A 20,776-nucleotide genomic window follows, 5' to 3' on the forward strand; every position below is an offset into this window, starting at 1 on the left:
GTTTGCCAAGCTATGGCAAATATAAAAGAGGCAGCTACTGATCCACAGCCTTCGAGAGCATTAACAACCAATTCTTTCGTTGGAAACTCATACCTCTTTTAATGAAGTAAAACATTGCAGCAAGAAAAGAAAAACCGCTGTGCCAGACAAGAAGATGAGACAAGAAAAAAGTGTGATATTGTGAACGAAAGACTTTGAAGACAATGTATTTTTATTTTTTGCAATAAAGTCATTTTGATTTTGCTATTTTTCATTTTCATTATGTATTTTAGGATCTCCCTTTTTAATTTTTCATTATTTTATCTTTTATGGTGAAATTGCTGGAAGTCAATTAATGTTTACAGCAAAGGCATTACAGCACCCATGCTCCTGGTGAAGACACCAGACTCCGGGCCCTGGGACCACACCACCCAGGAGAGAGTCCTAGCTCTGTCTTAAAGCTGGGCGACCACAGCATGGTACTGAACAGTCCCGTGCCTCGGCTTCTCCATCTGTAAAATGAGTACGACAGTAATAGAACCTCTGCTGTGAGTTGCTCTGAGGTTTAATGTGGGAAGTGAGCACAGAACAGGACCTGACACACGGTAACCGTCAGTCAGTGCTGGCTGCTGGTATTGATTTATTGTTATTATTATCACTATTATTTAATGGAGCAGGAACTGAGTATTATAAAGCCATTAATTGTCATCAAATTAATATTTAGTTTCAATACAATCCAGTGGGTCTTTTTAAGTTAACAGAATAATTCTAAAGTTTATATGGAAGAATAAACATTTGAGAATAGCCAAGAAAAATGTGGAAACTTGACCTAGCTGATTTTCAGATGTATAAAAGAGTCCTAGCCAATTTTCAGATGTATAAAAAGTAATTGAAACAATGGATGGCTGGTGCCACAAAAGGCAAACTGAACATTAGAACAGGAAAAGCAAAGGCCATAAACAGAGCCAAACACTGGTTAGTTTAGCATAAAAGAAAGTAACCTTTCTAATGGGGGTGGGGGGAGTGTATTATTAAAAAAATGGTGTTGAGAAAACTGGCTAACCACTTGGAAAAACAGTTAAGTTTATTTTTATCTCACACCTTAAATCTAAACAAATTCCAGATGAAGAATTTAAGTGTGAATATGAAACTATAAAAGTTATAGAAGGAAACAAAAATATTTACATAACACTGCAGGGAGATACCATAAAGGAAAATTTGTTACTTTGAGTACATATTTTTAAATTTTCCTGTTACCCTCTCCGCAAGATCTAAAGGGAAACAGAACGCCGCCAAAATTATTTATGAGACGTGTAACAAAGGGCCAATAGCCTTCATGCGTAGACAGCTCTTAAAAATCAATAAAACAAAGTGACCACATCAATGGGTAAAAGATACGAAAAGGAAATTTGCAAGAAAAATAATGGTCAATAAGCATATATAAAATGCTATTGTAACCAAGGAAAGGCAAACTGAAATAATCTATCAAACTAACAAAAATTAACAAAAATGTGATGTCCAGTACAGGCAAATGTAGGGGAACAAGTGTTTTTATTCATCGTTAGTGAGAGGCCATTAAATCTTTTGGAAGTCAATTCTTAAAATGAGTCTGCTTTTATACAATTCTGTTTTCATATATCTCTGACTCAGAATTTCAATTTCAACTTCATCCAAAGGAAATAATTGGGAATGTTTACAAAGACTTGGCTACTCGGTGTTCATCATAATATTGCTTATGATAGCAAAAGGAGAGGAGAGCAGAAGGGAGGAAGAAGGAGGAAGGAAGAAGGGAGGGAGGGAGGGAGGAAGAAAGGAAGGAAGGAACTAAAACATCTAAAGGGTAACAACAAATGTTTAACAATAGGTAATTTGTTATATAAATTATGCTTTATTCCTAAACAATTAAATAATATGGGAAAGAAGAATAATTACTGATGTGGGAAAATGTTAATGAGGTAGCTATGTGTGTTAAAATAAGTTACAAAAGAGACACCCATCAAAATGTTAATAGTAGTTACCTCTGAATGAGACCACACTCAATTTTTACTTTCTTCCTTCTATCTGTATTTTCTAAGATTCCTAAAATCGCATACCCTTGTGTAATAAGAAAAAACCCTACAACAGTTATTTAAAATTTAATTTTAAAATTGTCGTTAATTATTCAGTACTAGCATACGTCTTAAGTGAGCAGATGGCTGGTTCTCCAATGACCAAGCTGAAATCACTCCTGGCCAAGAAAACCTCTTGGAAACCTTCACACAAACTTTATTTATTCTGGCGGCACTTTTCCTGCTCCGGTATTCAGTACATTGTGCCAAGTAAAGATCCACTTTCAATTGGAAATCCATTTGTGGAGAGATTAGAATACTAAAGAGGAGACACTGGGTATGAGCTGAGAAATGATCCATCTTAATGAACAGTAAATTTTACACAGTGGGCCTTTTACTAATGCAATAATGGAAAACATACTGGACTCTCCTCGTGTTGTGTGGAGAGATTCGAGGTACAACCATAAACAAAAGAAACTGGTTTTTAACAAACTCGCTAAAATTCAATCTATAAGCCATGTGAGATATCAGTTTCCTGGGTTTCCAGATACACTTCTTTTCTGATGCAAAATTTCATTTCCCAGCTTGATCTCCAACTGCATTCCCTAGACGTGGGCTCTGGTTTACTTTGTGTTCCCTCTCAAAGGGTGAAACTTTGCCCCCTTTGAAGGTAGTTTTCCAACCGAGCATTAGTCATGAAGGCAGTTCTAAGAGTTCCAAAGAAGGGCTCAGCTTCCCAGGGGGACGAGACAGCCCTCTCTAAATGGAGAAGTCCCTGTGTGTTTGTTTTTTAAAACCTGCCCAATTATCCAGAAACTATACTTTGTCTTAGAAAACATGTGGGCCCAGGCTGCTGTGGGCACCCTAAGGAGATCATTGAAGTGCACGGAGGGAGGCAGAGGGAAGGAGAATGTAAAACTCCCAACAAAAGCCTGTTGTTTCCTTTCTCACTGGTTAGAGTGTAGCATCTATTGGTCAAAGATACTTAGTGCAATTTGGAGACATCCCTGGGAGTCTGATGTCATATGAAGGCAGTGGATGGAATGTCACTTTGTGCAATTCAGAATGAAGAGACACTGGGAGCATCTCATCTTGTGGTTCTTACTTGGACCTCACAACAGAATTACAGGGGAGCTTCATCCCAGTGATAGCAGCCACTGATTGAGGAGCACCTACCCTGTGCCCTCCCCCACTATCTCATTCCAACCTCACAGCAGCCCATTGAAGGAGGAGTTGCTTGTATCCCCGTTTCACTGACAAGGGAACTGAAAATCAGAAAGATGAGGTGCCCAAGGTCACCCAGATGGCCAGAGGTAGAACCGTTTGGACCCCAGGTGGTCTATTCCTGAGGCTTTTGGCCTCTTCTCTACACTGCTTCCAAAACATAGATACCTACCGATTCTTGGGTCCCCTGACCCTGAGTACCCATGTCACTGTGAGCTCTGGGCCCCTACCAGGCCCCTTATTTTGCAGACAGAAACTTCAGCTCACAAAGACTTAGCTACTTGCCCAAGGTCACAGAGCACATTAGAGTAGATACTCAAGAAAAAGGCCCTGAACCAGGGAAGGAAGAGCCCCAGCCCACACTGACTTTGTGTCAGTGCAAGCAGCTGGCTGTGTGATCACAGGTGGGGCTCCTCTTTGGAGTGGTCCCTCTTTCTTCAACTTCAGGAGCTTCCCATGTATCTGGGGGTTCTCCCCTTTGCCTCTCCTTGCAGACGGAGATCTGGCTTTGCCCAGTCATTTCTGAAGTGACTCCAGACGAGACTTCGTTAGTTCATGTTCACATCTTTGGGGTCCAGACAAAACTATAGATAATTGGAAATTTATTGCAGTCTTGCTCGGTCAGGCAAAAGCCCCAATGATCTGGGAAGGAGTAGGGATAAAAGAGGAATTGTCATCAGAGGTAATTAGGTAGTGAAGATCTTCATTTGGGGGCAAAAGAGCTTCTCCCAGGGGGGCGAGTTTCCATCATCCAAAGTTAGCTGCAGCAGCACCTGGTAGAGTCACTCTCGACGGTGCCCCTGCTCTATCAAGCATGCGGTTGCCTCCAAACAAAACTGGTGAGCCCCATGAGGACTCTGGCAAGCAATGTGCTTGTTTGAGGCATGGCTGGGGAGAGCTTTGCTTGTGAACTTCCCTGAAACTTCTTTTTCCCCAGCCCTGCTGCCCTGATAGGGAAAGCTGAATGCCCCTCTACTTCTGCACCACATAGCTGGACTTTCGCAGGCCATTCCTTTCCTCATGTAATAATGCTTCTTTATCACTTCAATAGGTTGGTGGTGGAGAAAGTGATTAACACAGAGATGGGCCAGACTTGTGGGAACTCCAGCCGATACAGGCTAATAATCTATGCCCCCTTATAACTGACGTTCTTTAAGTATTTGCTCAACATTCATTTAGAAGGAAGGTTGGGTGCTGCTGAGAAGAAAAAGGGTGCTACCTGTGGTTTTCTCCTCAGTGCAATTCAGCTCTGGCCCCTAACATGCATACGACGACAACTTTGTGACATCCACAGACACACTGATACTCAAGTGTGTGCGTGGGGTCTCCATCCCATCTCTGCTCTTAGTTCCTATGTGGGTTTGTGTTCTTTAAGACCAGTCAGCGTTTGCCTAGTTCATGGCCATGATTGTGTGGAAGGTTTTAGTCATTTTTGTAGACTTGCCCCTCAGTCCCAATTCCAAAGGTAAAATCCTTCCAAACCTAATTGTGCACAGCTGCAAGAATTTGTGTGTCAGGAGACGAATACCTTGTGCATGAATCCTGATCGTCTTCAACCAAGTAAAAACAAAGCTTTAAAAAATATATTTATCCTTAGTAAATTACAGCTGTCTTGAGTGCACCACTTATTCTGACCTCAAGCTTACAAAATTTTTAAAGGTTGATGTTTTGCTCAGAAGATAATTTGTAAGTTTTATAAATGTCAACAGTCAAGAATTTCTTGGTGCAGATTTGTTGAGATGATAAAACGTTTTTGCAAGAGCCCTGAACCCCATTACCTTCGTTTAGTTCCCTTGTCATACTTAGAACTGCCCTTATTAACTTCAGATAGAGGTGAAGTCCAAATGCCATGGCATTTTGTGTAATATGATTCCAATATGTAAAAAATAATAATATGCATGGAAAAAATATGGGTAGTGTACTCCAAAGCATTAACAATGTTTATTGCTGGAAATTGGGATTGCCAAGGATTTCATTTCTTTTTGTATACTTCTTGGTACTCCTCAGACTCCTCACACTAAACATGTATTACTTGTATAATTAATAAAAATAACAGAAACTATGAGAAGCCAAATTACTTGTACCAAGGACCAGTCCTAAAAGCTGGTGTGCCCAGAACCACAGGGGTCACACCTTGTGTGGGACTGGGGAATGAGTAAACCCCAAAAAGATAATCCAAAGTCTGGCAGGGCTGCTGGATCTCGTCCCTGCGCCCCTCTGGGAACGGACTCATGGCCCCCTACCTTTTCCTTTCTCTCCTGGGGCCACGAAGTAATCTTGATCCTCCTGTACACAGGGACTAACACAACCCACTTCGTTTTCCTCCAAGAGTGCGCTCAGTGAGTCCTATATTGCTGTTTGTAGGTGAGGTGGTCTGACTGTACAGCCTTCCCACCTATAGCATCTCAGAACCTCAGCAGCTGTCGAAGCCCCTCTTCTGGAGCGCTCTGTTTCAGTTCAGAAGCCCCACCCAGCGGAGTGGCTCAGGTGCTGCACCACCTATCTAGGCAAACCTGGACCCACTGAGACTCACGTGGAGGAATTTACCAAGAAACACTGTTCCTTACTCCAACCAGGGGTCTTCCAATGGCTCTCGAGCTATTATGCTGTCTCTCTTCTCTACCCATCATCCTATAACTCGACTGAACTTTCCTGAAAGTTCTACTGGTATCATGCCAGTTGTGAGCCACCCTAATATTTATAGGATCCTCTACAATGGGCCAAAAAAATGACAGAAAGCCACAATAGACACTATACCAAGATTTCTAACCTCAGCACTCGACGTTTTGGGCCAGATAACTCTTTGTTGAGGGGAAGGGGACACCCTGCACATTGAAGGATATTTAACACAATCCCTGGTGTCCGTGCACTAAATGCCAATAGCATCCTCCCCCAGTTTGACAACCAAAACTGTCTCAGACACTGCCGGCTGTCCCCTGAGGAATAAAATCACCCTCATTCGAGAACCACTGCACCATATACATGTGCACAGATCTTTTTTTGGATAGATGACTTTCCTCTTATCACACCTATGCCATTTAGCCCTGAAACAACCCAGTTGATAAGGTGCAAGACTTACTCCGTTTGCACACACAGTCACATCTTGTGTTTTCACACAAGATGTGTGCTTCAGACAAAGAGCCAAGTGGTACCCCACTTTAGTAGTAACAGTTGACATATGTCAGGTGCTCATTAAGTGTTGAGCATTTGGTCATATCACCTCATTAAAATTTACAACCACCTATGAAATTAGTATGATTCCCACCCTACAGGTGAGAACTCTGGGTTATGGACAGGGCCACATAGCCAGTGGGTGCAGAGCCCTGATGGAACCCAGGCTCTTAACGTACTCATTGTTCTTCGTCCTTCTCCAGCCTGCCTCAGAGAACAAGAAGGGAAACCAAAAGACGTATCCCTGATACCTACGACAAACTGGAACTGGTGGAATACTTAGGTATAGGCCAGGAAACTTAGCTGGAATCTGTTTGTCAAGCCCATCACTTAATCTCATAGTCACTAACCAGTGAGGGCTCCTGATGAAACTGTGCAACACCTCCCAGCCAGGGAAGGGGTCGGTAGGTGTGGGTCCTATCGAAGGAGAGGGATGGCAGCCAGCTTGGTTCTGCCATGTCATAGGCATCCCTCTGGCTTCAGCTGGGCACGAGAGGACGGACATTACAGTGGATATGCTATGTTCTAAGCATTGTTCCCAACTTGGCCCCACCCACCTGCCCAGCATTGCCATCTCTTCCCGTTCTGTTTTGACTTGTTCCTCATTGCTCTGAACTCAGAACCACTCCATAGCCTTTCCAAGTAGAAGTCACTCTTTCTACTTTCAAAATCTCTGCTTTGTCTCCTGATGTAGAGTTTAACGTCTTCTAACGAAAACACCCACAGCCTTATTATCTCACCATCTATGAAAACCTTCCAGCCCAGGGCCTGACACATAGTACATGCCCAACAAATGGTAGTTTCTTTCTACTCTAAGCAGTGCGTCCCATTTTGCTTTACAGTAAAACCCTCACGTTTGTGAATTGTCATTGCAGGAGCCCCAGTAGGGAAACCACCACCTCTTTTCTGGCTGGGGCTCCAGAAAGCTCAACCCAGAAACTTTGAATTGCACCCACCTGCAGTCTTGCTGAATAACATTATATTTCAGAGTCTTGTACAGTATTTGAAAATCTTAACGTTTTTGTAAAGCTGGCTACTTTCGAAGTCAGTGAAAAGGTAGAAACATCCAGCCTAACCCTAGACGGTCTGTTCTCATTCAGAGACACATTCCCAAACCAGCTGATAATTTGGTGCTGAACAGTTATCCTTGGCTCAGGGATGCCGTGTAAATGCTCCCTCAACCCAGGGGAGATGGGCAGAAAAAAAAGGGTGAGCTCATTTAGTCCCTAACCTCCACTATTTTGTTCACAGTAGGAATGTAAACTCTATTTTGGAGCTTACATCAGCTTTTGGAGGGTTTTAACAAGCTCCCCCAGATAAAACTAAAGGGTTATTTTTCTTTTCCTTTTGGTCAGAAATAAATATTTATGTCAAGAAAAGATTGCCAAGACTTGGAAAGTATTTGAATTATTTAATCAGCCCTATAAAAGATTCACTGTGATTGGTGTTTGAACTGGCTAATGAATTTTAATCCTGGTTTTATCCCAAATCCATTAGACAGTTACCAACTACACTGAAGAATTCTGGGAACTTCTTTACTAGTCTGAAAACAATGACATTGATCCAAGGTCAAAACCTGGGAATGTGCACATTTGACTGCATGGTTCTGGAACGTGGGTTCATTATAGCAGATCAGGGCCTGAACCTCCTCACAGGACTTTTCAACCCTGGTCCCCTCTCATGGGAGACACGCCTCCTACTCATAGCCCACTCTGCCCTTGGAGACTCTTGGACATTTGCCTCCAAAGTGGCCAGGTTTAAATAGACTCAGCTCTAGGGTGCTTCAGGCTACATCATAAAACAAGCTGTGACATTATGACAAAACGAAACGCGAACTAGTTTACATTGTGTCTGTAAAAACAACAACAACAACAACAACAACAGCTACCTGGGTTGACCTTGGGCAAGTCGTTTCAACAAAACCTGGGTTTGAATTTGAGCTCTGACTCAGTTTACTAACCTCTCAGAAACTGAGTTTCCCCGATTGTAAATAATAGAAAAGAATGAGACCATGGATATATGGTGTTAGACAAAATCTCCATAGATGTAGGTGATATAGATGCAGATATGGGTTCAGATAGAGACACAATGTGTGGTTACAGATGTGCCTGTGTAGGGTGTGTATATATGTACGTACACACATTCACTAAAGCTTAATATTTTCCTAGGGGTTCGTAACACCTAGGAAAAGATAGAACTAGTTGATAGAACAAGTAATCAAGTAATTAGAGATTTTGAGAAATTTAATCTTTAATTCCCTTGATTTTAAAGCACACGTTCACATGGACTATTTTAAAGGTGTGGATGGTTGTGTAATAACATGGAATAAGACTGACTGAATGCTCGTTACGTGCCAAGTAAGGTGGTCTGCACTTTCATGCACTCGTACCTGCTCCCCACACAACCGTGCGCAATGATGTCATATGACAGCTTACAGATGAAGAGCTTGTCCCCAGTCCCTCACTAGTCAAAAGACCTGGGATTTGAACCTGCATCTGCTTGACTCTGAAGTCTACCCTGCCCCATTCTGAGCTTTCTGTACTCATTCTCAGGGATGCCTAGCTCTCAAACTTAGGGTGCTTGTTAGTTTGGCATAATGACATTCGTTGTTCCCCCAAATCCTTATTTAAATCAAGCTCTGTTTGGTTATCAGACTCTTGTAGACAAATGCTTTAGATTAACCTATTGTGATTATGCACTAAATTCTGAATATCTTTGGTAAAAAGGCAAAGAAACCTATATTTACACAGCATCTAAAAATTCCCTTGACTTCTGGCTTCAAACTCCTGCCCCTCCCTAATTTTCTCCCAATTGCACACAAGCCAAGTGGCTGGTCTTAGCTCCTGGTCCCCGTCCCCCCGCCCACTCAGTGCTAACGCACAGTGAAATGGCTGCCATGTGGACAGAGAAGCTCAGGCCTCAGTCGTCCTCCGAGTGGACTGTGGCCCCATAAACATCACAACACCACTGGCATTGGCAGAAGTAGCAGTGAGGTTGGCCTGGCACCTGAACCAAACGTGGCCCAGCCGAGAAGGAAGGCTTTGTGCCCTGTTTCCCAAGTGGACGTTCCAGGAAGGAGTCAGATGATCTGCATTATGGAAACCAAATGGCCCTCCTTTGTTTAGAGAGAGAGGGAAAAAAGTCACTCATTTTTGTGGTAAAGCGAAGACAGGCTCCAAACCAAACAATCCCTCTCTGAGCAGAAAATGCCAGCTCCCCAGAGCGGGCCCGCAGCCCCAGAGGCTGATAAACCGATGGAAGGCCGAGTCAAGCCTGTCCTACAGCCTCGGCAGAGTCCTCGGGCCTCCCAGCCAGATTTTCCTCTGCTTTGCTCCAGAAACATTTAGACTCCCAGGCAAGAAAGGAGCGTAAAAAGGGGGAGAAAGAGAAATGTCTACTTGACTAGGCCAATTTCGTCCTTGCCTTACTTTCCGGTTGGGGTGGAGGGATGGGAGGGCAGCTGTGCAGAGAAAGCCCGGGAAGTGAGCCTGGGCACACACACAGCACGTGGGCATGCTGGGCCCTCGAGTGTCCCTGGCATGTCACGGCAGCGCACTGACTCGGAGGGAACTCCTCAGTGTGACCCAGCTCTTCCTACAGAATGCAGCCGGGAGTCACGAGGCCTGCTGTGGCCGCTCTGTGGCTGCTCCATGGCTCTGTGGGCAGGCTCCACGTGCAGCGATCTGCACTCCCAGGTATCACTAGAGCATGTAAAGTAGGATGAGCCATGGCCCAAAGAAAATAAATTTAGGTTCTAGTAAGCCATGCCTGTCCCAATTTTGGTTTATTCTCTTAATACAAACCTTTCTTAGGATGGAGAATTTAGTTCTGGTCGTGGCTTTGCCTCTGACTTGCTGTGCTACCATGGGTCACTGTTGCCTCGCTCTGAGCCTGTATTTTTCATCTGGAAAATGAGCCCGATTAACCCTGTTTTAGTTCACAAGGTCGTTGTGAGAAGGAGATAAAGCAGGTCTCTCACCAAGAGATGGCAACCGGACTGCCTGGATAGGGACCCAAGCTCCCCTCTGTAACATTGGGCAAGTTTCTTCATCTCTCTATGTCTGGTCCTTGCCTTTAACATGAAGGGAAATAATATTCTTCCGCTAGCACTCTAGAGGGTTAAATTTGGTTATGTGAGGTATGCGAAGCACTTAGAGAGCACCAACACACAGCCTGCCCCGGGGGGTATCACTGTCAGTATTGTTATCACAGATGAGAAAATATCTTGAAAATAATAAGTCAGTTCAGGCATTGGGTGACCCACCACTGTCATCCTAAGAGTCATCATTTTGCTCACTACACCCTCACTCTTCCGGCAACATCCCATACCTGCCGATGCTAATTCCAAATTTGAGGGGAACCTCCAATAGCTTCCTGCTGCTTTTAGAAAAAAATCCCCCAAACCCCGCCATGGCCTACAAGGCCTTGGTCACGTCTGGTCCTGCTGGCTTTTCTAGCCTCAGGCTGAGCCATTGTCTTACTCAAATTCAATAGCCTTGTTGGCCTTCTTTCAGTTCCCCGAAGATCTGGACTCCTTCCTGCCCCCAGCAAGGTTTTTCTCCAAAAACCTGCAACATTCTTTTCGTAGCAATTAGACCTATTCCCAAATCCCTCAGTCTTAACTCAAATAACTTAGACCAAACTTCTTCTTATACTGATCTTTTCAAATCCTACCTATGTCCTACCCTGGAACGTACTTTGGGTTTGCTCTGCCTTTACTCATGCCATTCCTCCCACCAGAAATGCCTCTTTCCCATCTCTTGCCAGAAGCACAGCCCAAGTTTGGTGTTCTCTGTGACCTCACAACATCACCCACCTAAGGGGAGTTCTCTGTCTTCCTAAGCCAAGTGCTTTTTTGGCTTAGTCGCTTCTTGTGTTGTCAGCGAACTTTTTCCTTGAATATGGCTTTCCTCTCAGGTTAGACTTGGACCTGAGGCTCCATGAGGACCAGTCCAATATTTTCTTGTTTCTCCTCAGTTACATCTGGTCTATGGTAAGAACTTAGTCTCTATTTGCTCACTGGTTGGCTCAGCTGGACACACAAAGTCAGGGACTAGTATTCAGGCAGGAGACCTTGAGTTCATTCTAGTGAATTTTCCAGCTCAAGACAAGTCTCTATTTCAGAGACTTACTGCTTTTCTAGTGCCCTGCAGGACTTGGCTGGTGGTCTGTAGAAGTCACTGAATTTGAAGTTATACATTTGCCTTGCTCCTCTTAATCCAGTGACTTCCTTTTTACAGATGAGAAGCCCTTTGCCGTGGAAGATACTTATTTGCTTTGTCCAGCACCAATCTTAAAAGAAGTTGGCATGTAAGTTTCCACCAGCAGCTGAACCTGGGGGAGGAGGTAGAGGAAACAAAGAGAAAAGAAAGAAGCATTTCTCTTCATTATCATAATGGGGTCTTTCTCTAGACTCCTCCAAGGAATGATGATAAACAATACTTACAGTGAGTCAGGCACCAGAATATTTTCCAAAGGGTATCTCACTTCACCCTCCCAAGTTCCTGACAAGCAAGATACTCGCATCTTCCCAGCTCTACAGATGTGAAATCTGTGGCCCAGAGAATTTAAGCAGTTTGCCCAAGGTCACACAGCAGTAAAATGGAAGAGTTTTGGCTCAAACCAAGGTCTGTCTTGCTTAATCACAGCTACATTCCCAGAAAGCTCTCACACTTCCTAAAGCACTCTCACACGCATTACCTTGCCCCATCATCGTAATTGCCCTGCTGGGGGATTATCGCCCCCCTAGAGATAAGGAAGTTCAGAAAGGCTAAGTAGGTCCAAAGACGGTTCAAGGCCCAGAGTCAGACCATCAGAGGCTACGCTCAGTGCTGCCTCCTCTGCGCCTCCACAGAGCACACAGTACTCACCCAGACGGCAGGAGGTTCCTGGAACTAACTTACGGGGGAAATGTCATGATGGTGTGATCATAATAAGTGCTAGTAAATGTGATTTTAAAAAATAGTCACCAGAAAGAAAGAGAGAGAGAATGGGCACCCTGAGCTGGAAAAGAAATATGTGGGGAACCAGAGAAGCAATATTTGTGAGAGAGGACAAACTAGCCTCTCGTTAAACATGTCTATAACAGGCTAAAGACACAATAGTGGCTTTAAGGAAAAAATGCTAATCTGGTTCATCTGACTTCTGCTTACAATCATTTGTTCAAATTGTGAGCCTCCAACTCTGGTTGCCTAACATCAGCCTGTGGTTCCACTGATTCCAATAACTACCCCTGTCCCCATCCTGCAAAATGCAAGCGAAATGCAAGCTCACGTTTCAGTGAGTCTCATAGATGGGAGGAGGCAAATTAGAAGGCAAATTAGTTCATCTATTACTGCACGCCTGTGAGTTTGCTGGATAGTAACAAAGCCACCCCCACCAGAATCAGATCGCTGAGAATCCAGATAATGACAACAGAGCATTAAGTTTATAGCTTGATCAGTTTAGTCTCACTAATTTGGACCATTTTAAAAGAATCCATCTTACTACAGTGTGGAAGCAGGCTTTGCCCAGTCAGCGCAATTTGCTGCAGTGTGGGAAGGCCTGGATGCACTGCCTTGACATGCCAGCCGAGAATATCCTGGCATCTCCCTGGAATGTTAGAGGTGGTGGGGCCCTAGAAACCATGCTCCACATTTTGCAAAGGAGACAGCTCAGGCCTCCAGGGTATGGGACTACAGTCTCAAGGGTAATTATGAGGAGAGCCTGCAGGCACCAAGTGTCCAGCTCTTGGCCCCAGGCACACCATGCTGAGTATCTCTGGTTCCTTTGTCTTTGCAGGAAAGCTGCACTCCAGGTCAGCATGAACGATGGCCTGTCTTTCATCTCCAGTTCTGTCATTATCACCACCACGCACTGTGTAAGTCATCACCTTTCCTTTTACCAAAGGCTTCCTTGTCATTCCCATCTCCCTGGGAAGTTGTCTGCTTTGCATTCTGTTCACCGAGCTTTCATCCCAACCCTGCTAGGCCAGCTGTGGGCTGGGTGAGGGGTGTGCTGCACCCCGGAGTATATCAGGAATGCCTGTGTTTGGCTTCTCCAGGTGCCCCATTTCTGTGACCATGGGTGAGACCGGAACCCACTGGCATGACCAGATGTCAAGGCGGGCCAGTGTCTGTGCAGCAGTGAGGGGGATGGCCACATGGAGTTTAGGAGAAAATGCAGAGAAAGAAATTGGACAGCGTATGCAGAAGGCTTGTCTGAGGAAGTTTTTCTCTAAAGGGGAGCAGGAAAATGGGCAGTAACTGAAGAAAGATGTGTGAAGAGTATAAAGAAAGTCTTTTATTCAGAATGGGAGAGCTTGCAGCTCGTTTATGTGGTTGTGGAAACAACCCAGGAGAAAATGGAAAACTGATGAAGCAGGGAGTGGGGAAGGGGCCCTATGCCACAGGGATAGGGAGGAAGCAGCAGGGACTGTGTCCTCCCCTGCCAGCTCCTCAGATGCCCCTTCTCTGCATCCTGCTGTCAGGGAGTTTTCGTTTCTGGCTACACACAAAATCACCTGGAGAGCTTTTAAAAAATATTGATGTCTTGGCCTCATGCCAGACCAATTGAAACAGCCTGTGGGTTGGGCCCTAGATTGGTGGTTCCAAGGCTGTGGTTGGACACACTTCGGCCTGTGTGGCTGCTCCCTCCCACTGTCATTGTCTCCCGAGTTCTCCCGTGGGAGGGCAGTCAGGGCTTGGTTAGCTCGTGCACAGACCTCAGCGCCTGACACGGGCATTTCCAAACGAATCTTTGTCTGAATATTCAGATTCTGCAGCCAAATGCACTTTTTCCTTTAGATCATTCTAGAGACTTATGTGTTTGACCTGGTGGTCAGCTTGGGCAGATGCTATGATAAATTCCTTTCCAGCCTTTGAAGGACATTTTTTTGGAACCCCTCAGTAATTGGGGTTTGTGTCCTTAACACCATCACAGGTGGAGGAGAGGGAGCAGGCAGCACTGAAGCCAGGCAAGATAAATGAGCAGGCAGCCAGGCCTCCTGACACACAACCTCCCTCCCAACGCCTGCCTCTCCACTCCCCCCCCCCATTTTTCTTCCCGTATTTGGACCAAACAGTTTTCTTGAAAGCAGTGTAAGCTGGTGCGATGGGAACAGGCTACAGAAAAGTTTTGCTTGACCAAAGAGAGTAGGGTTATCACAAAGGAGTGTCTGAGAAATGTCTGTGTCTCAGGAATCTGTCAGTGGAGCATCAAATCTGGAGACAAATATGTAAACTCTCTGCACAAGCAGTGAAATTTCTTCAAATGTACCCTGCCTGAGTCTTTTAGAAATTGATCCTTTTGGAACCTGCCAACCTGCAGGAAATGATTAAAATACCCCAAATCTAACAACTTCGTTCCAGATTCCTCCCTCCTCTGAATGATCCAACAATTTGGGCCTGTATTTCTCATTTTGTCTGATCATACCAGAGAAAGAGCCATGACCTTGAGGCCACAAGGGCAGGGAGATGAGAAGGGGGAAATACCTCGGAACCAAACCTGTGCTATGGCAGAAACAGCACTACAAATTTAAGTCCTGGGCCTCTAAGCCAAAGAAAGGGTGTCCTCACTAATGTAACACCAAATGAAAAGAACGTCCAGTAAATTCCCTGCGTACCTTCCCTCACTCACTGGAGTGAGTGTACCTGTCTACTCACTCCAGCCTGCACTTACACCATCCACCTTCATCTGAGTGCCTGTCGCCAAGTTTTCTGTTCGACGGGCGCTTTGATCAACACCACCTCATAACATCTCCTGCGTTATTCCCCTTTTTATTTGAGAATGCTGTATGTCTACAACAAAGTTAGAGCCACCCTAAAGTTTGAGATCCAGATCCATTCATTCATTTACTCAACAGATACTCATTGATCATGCACAGTGTGCTGGGCACTACCCTGGCTGCTTGGGATACATCAGAGAATTCAACAGACAGAAATCTGTCCAGTGGGGAGGGGGAAGGAAAAGAAGATAGATAATAAACAAGAAACATAGTAAATGAATTATATATTATGTTAAAATATAATATATTCCATTTAAAAATGGAGCAGAATAAGAGGATTTGGTACTTCTTGAGTGAGTGTAATGTAAATAGAGATATATTGAGGAGATGGTATTTGAGTTCAGAGCTTGAAGTTGACTGGGAGGCTACAAGGGGAAAAACATACCAAACAGAGAGCCCTAGTGCTTAGACCCCAAGACCAGACACCTGGTGTGTTTAAGGAAGAACAAGACGGACGGTCAGTCACTGGGAGAGAGCGAGTGAGGGGAGCAGTGGCAGTAAGGTAAAGGGATAGAGAGTGGAGGGTCTTGTGGGAACTTTGGCTTTTGCACAGAAGCACAACATGATCAGATTTGTATTTGAAAGATCACTCTGGCTGCTGGGCCAGCCTGTGGAAAGACGCAGGGAAACCCTAGTTAGGAGGCTTATGGCAATATTTTAGGCCAGAGATGATGGCAGCTTGACCCAAGAGGGAGCAATGGAGAGGAAGGAAGTGGTCAGCATCAGGAATAATTTGAAGACAAAGCTAATGGATTTCCCAAAACATTGAATGTAGGGCTTGAGGATAGAGGAATCAAGAAGGGTCCCACGATGAATTTTACCAAGCATTCAAAGAAGAGCTAACCCCTCTCCTTCTCAACCTATTCCAGAAAATTCAAGAAGAGAGAAGACTTCCAAGCTCATTTTATGAGGCCAACATTATCCTAATTCCAAAACCAGATACAGACACTACAAAAAAAAGAAAATTATAAGCCAATATTTCTAAGGAACATAGATACTAAAATCCTGAACAAAATATTAGCAAACCAGATCCAACAATACATTAAAAATATCGTACACCACAATCAAGTACAATTGATTCCATAGTTGCATGGTTGGTACAATATCTTCAAATCAATAAATGTGATACACCACCTAAACAAAATGAAGAATAAAAATTCAAGTTCATATCAATAGATATAGAAAAGGCATTTGATAAAAATCCAGCACCTACTTATGATAAAAACTCTCCACAAAGTGGGAATAGAGGTACCACACCTCAACATAATAAAGACCATGTATAACAAAAACTAAAAAATATTTCCCTTAAGAACAGAAAAAAGACAGGAATATCCACTTTCACTGTTTTTTTTTTTTAAGATTTTATTTACTTTTAGAGAGAGGGGAAGGGAGGGAGAAAGAACGGAGAGAAACATCAATGTTTAAGAGATATATTGATCAGTTGCCTCTCACATGCCCTCAACTGGGGACCTGGCCTGCAACCCAGGTACGTGATGTGCCCTGACTGGGAATCAAATCAGCGACCCTTTGGTTCACAAGCTGGCTGGCACTCAATCCACTGAGCCACATCAGCCACAGCTGCTTTCAACCACTCTTATTCAACATAGTACTGGAAGTTCTGGTTACAGCAACCAGACAAAAGAAGAAATGAAAGGCATCCAAATAGGAAAAGAGGAAGTAAAACTCACATTATTCACAGATGACATGATACCGTATATAAAAAAACCCTAAAGACTCCACCAAAAAACTACTGGAAGTGATGAGTGAATTCAGTAAAGTAGCAGGATACAAAATTAATATTCAGAAATTTGTGGCAGTTTTATACACCAATAGCAAACTATCAGAAAGAGAAATTAAGAAAACAATCCATTTACTATTGCAACAAAACACCTAAGGTACCTAGGAATAAATTTAACCAATGAGGTAAAAGCCTATACTTGGAAAATTAAAGGATACTGAAGGAAGAAATTGAAGATACAAATAAGTGGAAGCATATACCATGTTCATGGATAAGAATAATTAACATCATTAAAATGTCCATACTACCCAAAGCAATTTATAGAGTCAATGCAATTCCTATTAAAATACCAATGGCATATTTCATGGATCTAGAAGAAATATTTCAGAAATTTATATGGAACTACAAAAGACTTCAAGTAGCCTCAACAGTCTTGAAAAAGAAGAACAAAGTTGGAGGTATCACACTACCTGATACCAAATTATACTACAATGCCCTAGTAATCAAAACGGCATGGTACCGGCATAAGAACAAGCATATAGATAATGGAACAGAATAGAGAGACCAGAAATAAACCCATGCCTTTATGGTCAATTAATATTTGCCAAAGGAGGCAAAAACATACAATGGAGTAAAGACAGTCTCTTCATAAATAGTGTTTGGAAAATTGGACAGATATATACAAAATAATGAAACCAGACCACTAACTGACACCATATACAAGTATAAACTCAAAATGCTTTAAAGACTTATATGTAAATTGCAAAAACATAAAAATCTTAGAAGAAAACATAGGCCATAAAATCTTGGACATTTCTTATAGCAATATTTTTTTCTGATACATCTCCCTGGACAAGGGAAACAAAGAAAAAAATAAACAAATGGGACTACATCAAACTAAAAAGTTTTGCACAGCGAAGGAAACCATCAACAATGTGAAAAGACAGTGCTTTGAATGGGAGGACATTTTCACCAATGATACATCTGATTAGGGATTAATATCCAAAATTTATAAGGAACTCAGACAACTCAACACACAAATAAATAAATAAATAAATAAATAAGCAAACACACAATTGAATTAAAAAATAGGTAAAGGATTTTAATAGACAGTTCTCCAAAGAGGACATACAGATGGCCAATAGACATATACAAAGATGCTCAATGTCACTAATCATCAGAGAAATGCAAATTAAAACCACAATGATATATTACCTTACATCTGAGAGAATGGCTATCACCAATAAATGAACAAGCAACAAGTGTTAGCAATAATGTGGAGAAAAGGGAACATTTGTGCATTGTTGGTGGGAACGCAGACTGGTACAGCCAGTATGGAGTTACCTCAAAAAATTTAAAAATAGAACTGCCTTTGGACCCAGCAATTCCACTTCTGGGAATTTATCCTAAGAAACCAAAAACAGTAATTTGAAAGAGTATGTGCCCGCTACATCATTGCAATATTATTTACAGCAGCCAAGATCTGGAAACAGTACAAGTGCCCATCAGTAGATGAGTGGATATAAAAGCTGTGGTACATTTACACAATGGAACACTACTCAGCCATAGAAAAAAATAAAATAAAATAAAATAAAAAGAAAGAAAGAAATCTGCCCTGGCTGGTGTAGCTCAGTGGATTAAGCGTGGGCTGCAAACCAAAGGGTCACCAGTTTGATTCCCAGTTAGGGCACATGCCTGGGTTACGGGCCAGGTCCCCAGTAGGGGGCACATGAGAGGCAACCACATATTGATATTTCTCTCCCTCTCTCTCTCTTTCCCTTCCCTTCTCTCTAAAGTAAATAAATAAAATCTTTTTTAAAAAAAGAAGGAAATACACCTTTCGTGACAACATGGATAGACCTGGAGAGCATTATGCTAAATGAAATAAGCCAGTCAGAGAAAGACAAATACTATATGATCTCACTTATATGTAGAATCTAATGAACAAAATAATTTAACAAAATAGAAACAGAAGCATTGATACATTGAACAGACTGACAGCTGTCAGAGGGGGTGAAAAGGTGAGGGGATTAAACAAATATATACTAGAGGAGACCCAAAAAACAATTTATTTATAAAAAAGTGTGGATTCTGGTTTATTTTTTTAAATTGTACAACAAACAAGTGTTGGCAAGGATGTGGAGAAAGGGGAAAACTTTTGCACTGTTGGGGCGAATGCAGATTGGTGCAGCCACTGTGGAAAGCAGTATGGAGATACCTCAAAAAATTAAAAATGGATCTGCCTTTTGACCCAGTGATCCCACTTCTGGGAATATATCCAAAGGAACCCAAAACAGTAATTCGAAAGAACATAAGTACCCTTATGTTCATTGCAGCATTATTTACAATTGCCAAGATATGGAAGCAGCCCAAGTGTCCATCAATAGATGAGTGGATAAAACAACTATGGGTCATTTACACAATTGAATATTATTCGTCTATAAAAAAGAAGAAACATAAAAAAAGAAGAAGTGATTCCACTTCTGGCAATGTATCTGAAGAAACCCAAAACAGTAATTTGAAAGAACATAAGGACCCCTATGTTCATTGGACCTGTAGGACATTGTGCTAAGTGAAATAAGCCAGTCAGAGAAAAACAAATACAACATGATTTCACTCATTTGTGGAATGTAATGAACAAACTGAACTAACAAGCAAAATAGAGAGAGACTCATAGATAGAGAGCAGGATGACAGCTCTGGGGGACAGTTTAGGGGATAGAGGGATAAAGCAAAAAGCTAAAAGGACTCATGGACCTGACCAACAATGTGGTGATTGCGAGAGGAGGGGGAAATGAAGGGGCTAAAAGGCAATAGGAAAAATACAATTTAAAAAGTGCAATGAAGCCAGTCAAATTAATTTTCTCATCTAAAATTTTTTCTTTTCAACATGTAATGAAAATAAATATTTTTTAAAATTCTATTATTATTCTTTCATGTTTTAACTTCAGTCACCTTCAAAGCATTTTCCATTTGATGCAATACACCTATCAAGGTGTTTTTTTTCCACTGCTCAGAACAGTTTTTGAACTCATTGATTTTGATGACTTTTAGTATTTCTGCCATTTTTTGGTTTCACCTCTTCTACAATAGCAAAACATTTCCTTTTGATGACTTTTATCATGCCAGGAAACAAACAAACAAAAAATATCACTGGGGCAAGATCAGGTGAATAGGGAGGGTGGGGTATGGAGCTGATGCTGTTTTGGTCAAAAACTGCTGAACATTCAGCACATTGTGGGCAGGTGCACTCGTAAATCACCCATCATGAAATAGGCAAACACATTGAAAGTGTCTTCAAAAAAAATTCACTGAAGCAGGATGCAGCCTCTCACAACAACGCCAGCTGATACACGGATACAGATGGATTCCTAGAACAATCACCTATGAGGGAAGCCTGTACTACAAGGAGCCTACCCTCCAGAAGATAATTCTGGTTTCTTGGGGAGATATTTATAGATATATATAGACATATAGATGTATATACACATACACACACACAGACAGTAGTGTGGTGATAACCAGAGGGAAAGGAGTGTGGGGGCAGGTGGAAGAGGATAAAGAAAGGATAACTGGGGACAGAAAAAGGCTTTACTTTGGCGATGGGCACACAATGCAGTATGCAAATGATGTTTTCTTGAGTTGTACACTTGAAACCTATGTGATTTTGTGAACCAATGTCACACGGATAAACTCAATTAAAAACAATTAATTAAATTTTTTAAAAAGAATGACCCCAAGGGTTTTGGCCTCAGTAACCAAAAGAATGGAGTTGCCCTCAGCTGACAAGAGGAAGATTGAAGAAAATTTGGGGTTGAGGGGAAGAATCAGATCAGTTTTGCTGTAGACAAGT

The 20,776-nt window shown here is 42.5% G+C and overlaps 1 protein-coding gene across 1 annotated transcript in view; it reads left to right on the forward strand.

The window, feature by feature from the left end:
* Window positions 1-20,776, forward strand: part of ANTXR1 (ANTXR cell adhesion molecule 1) — a 228,429-nt gene that overhangs the window by 96,032 nt on the left and 111,621 nt on the right. Inside the window, exons 11-12 of the mRNA XM_024558482.3 lie at window positions 11,663-11,732; window positions 13,203-13,281. Coding sequence (XP_024414250.1) covers window positions 11,663-11,732; window positions 13,203-13,281 — 149 coding nt within the window. The remainder of the gene's footprint in view (window positions 1-11,662; window positions 11,733-13,202; window positions 13,282-20,776) is intronic.

Source organism: Desmodus rotundus, chromosome 5 (genome assembly GCF_022682495.2).
Source record: "Desmodus rotundus isolate HL8 chromosome 5, HLdesRot8A.1, whole genome shotgun sequence".
In the NCBI taxonomy this organism is placed as follows: Eukaryota; Metazoa; Chordata; class Mammalia; order Chiroptera; family Phyllostomidae; genus Desmodus; species Desmodus rotundus.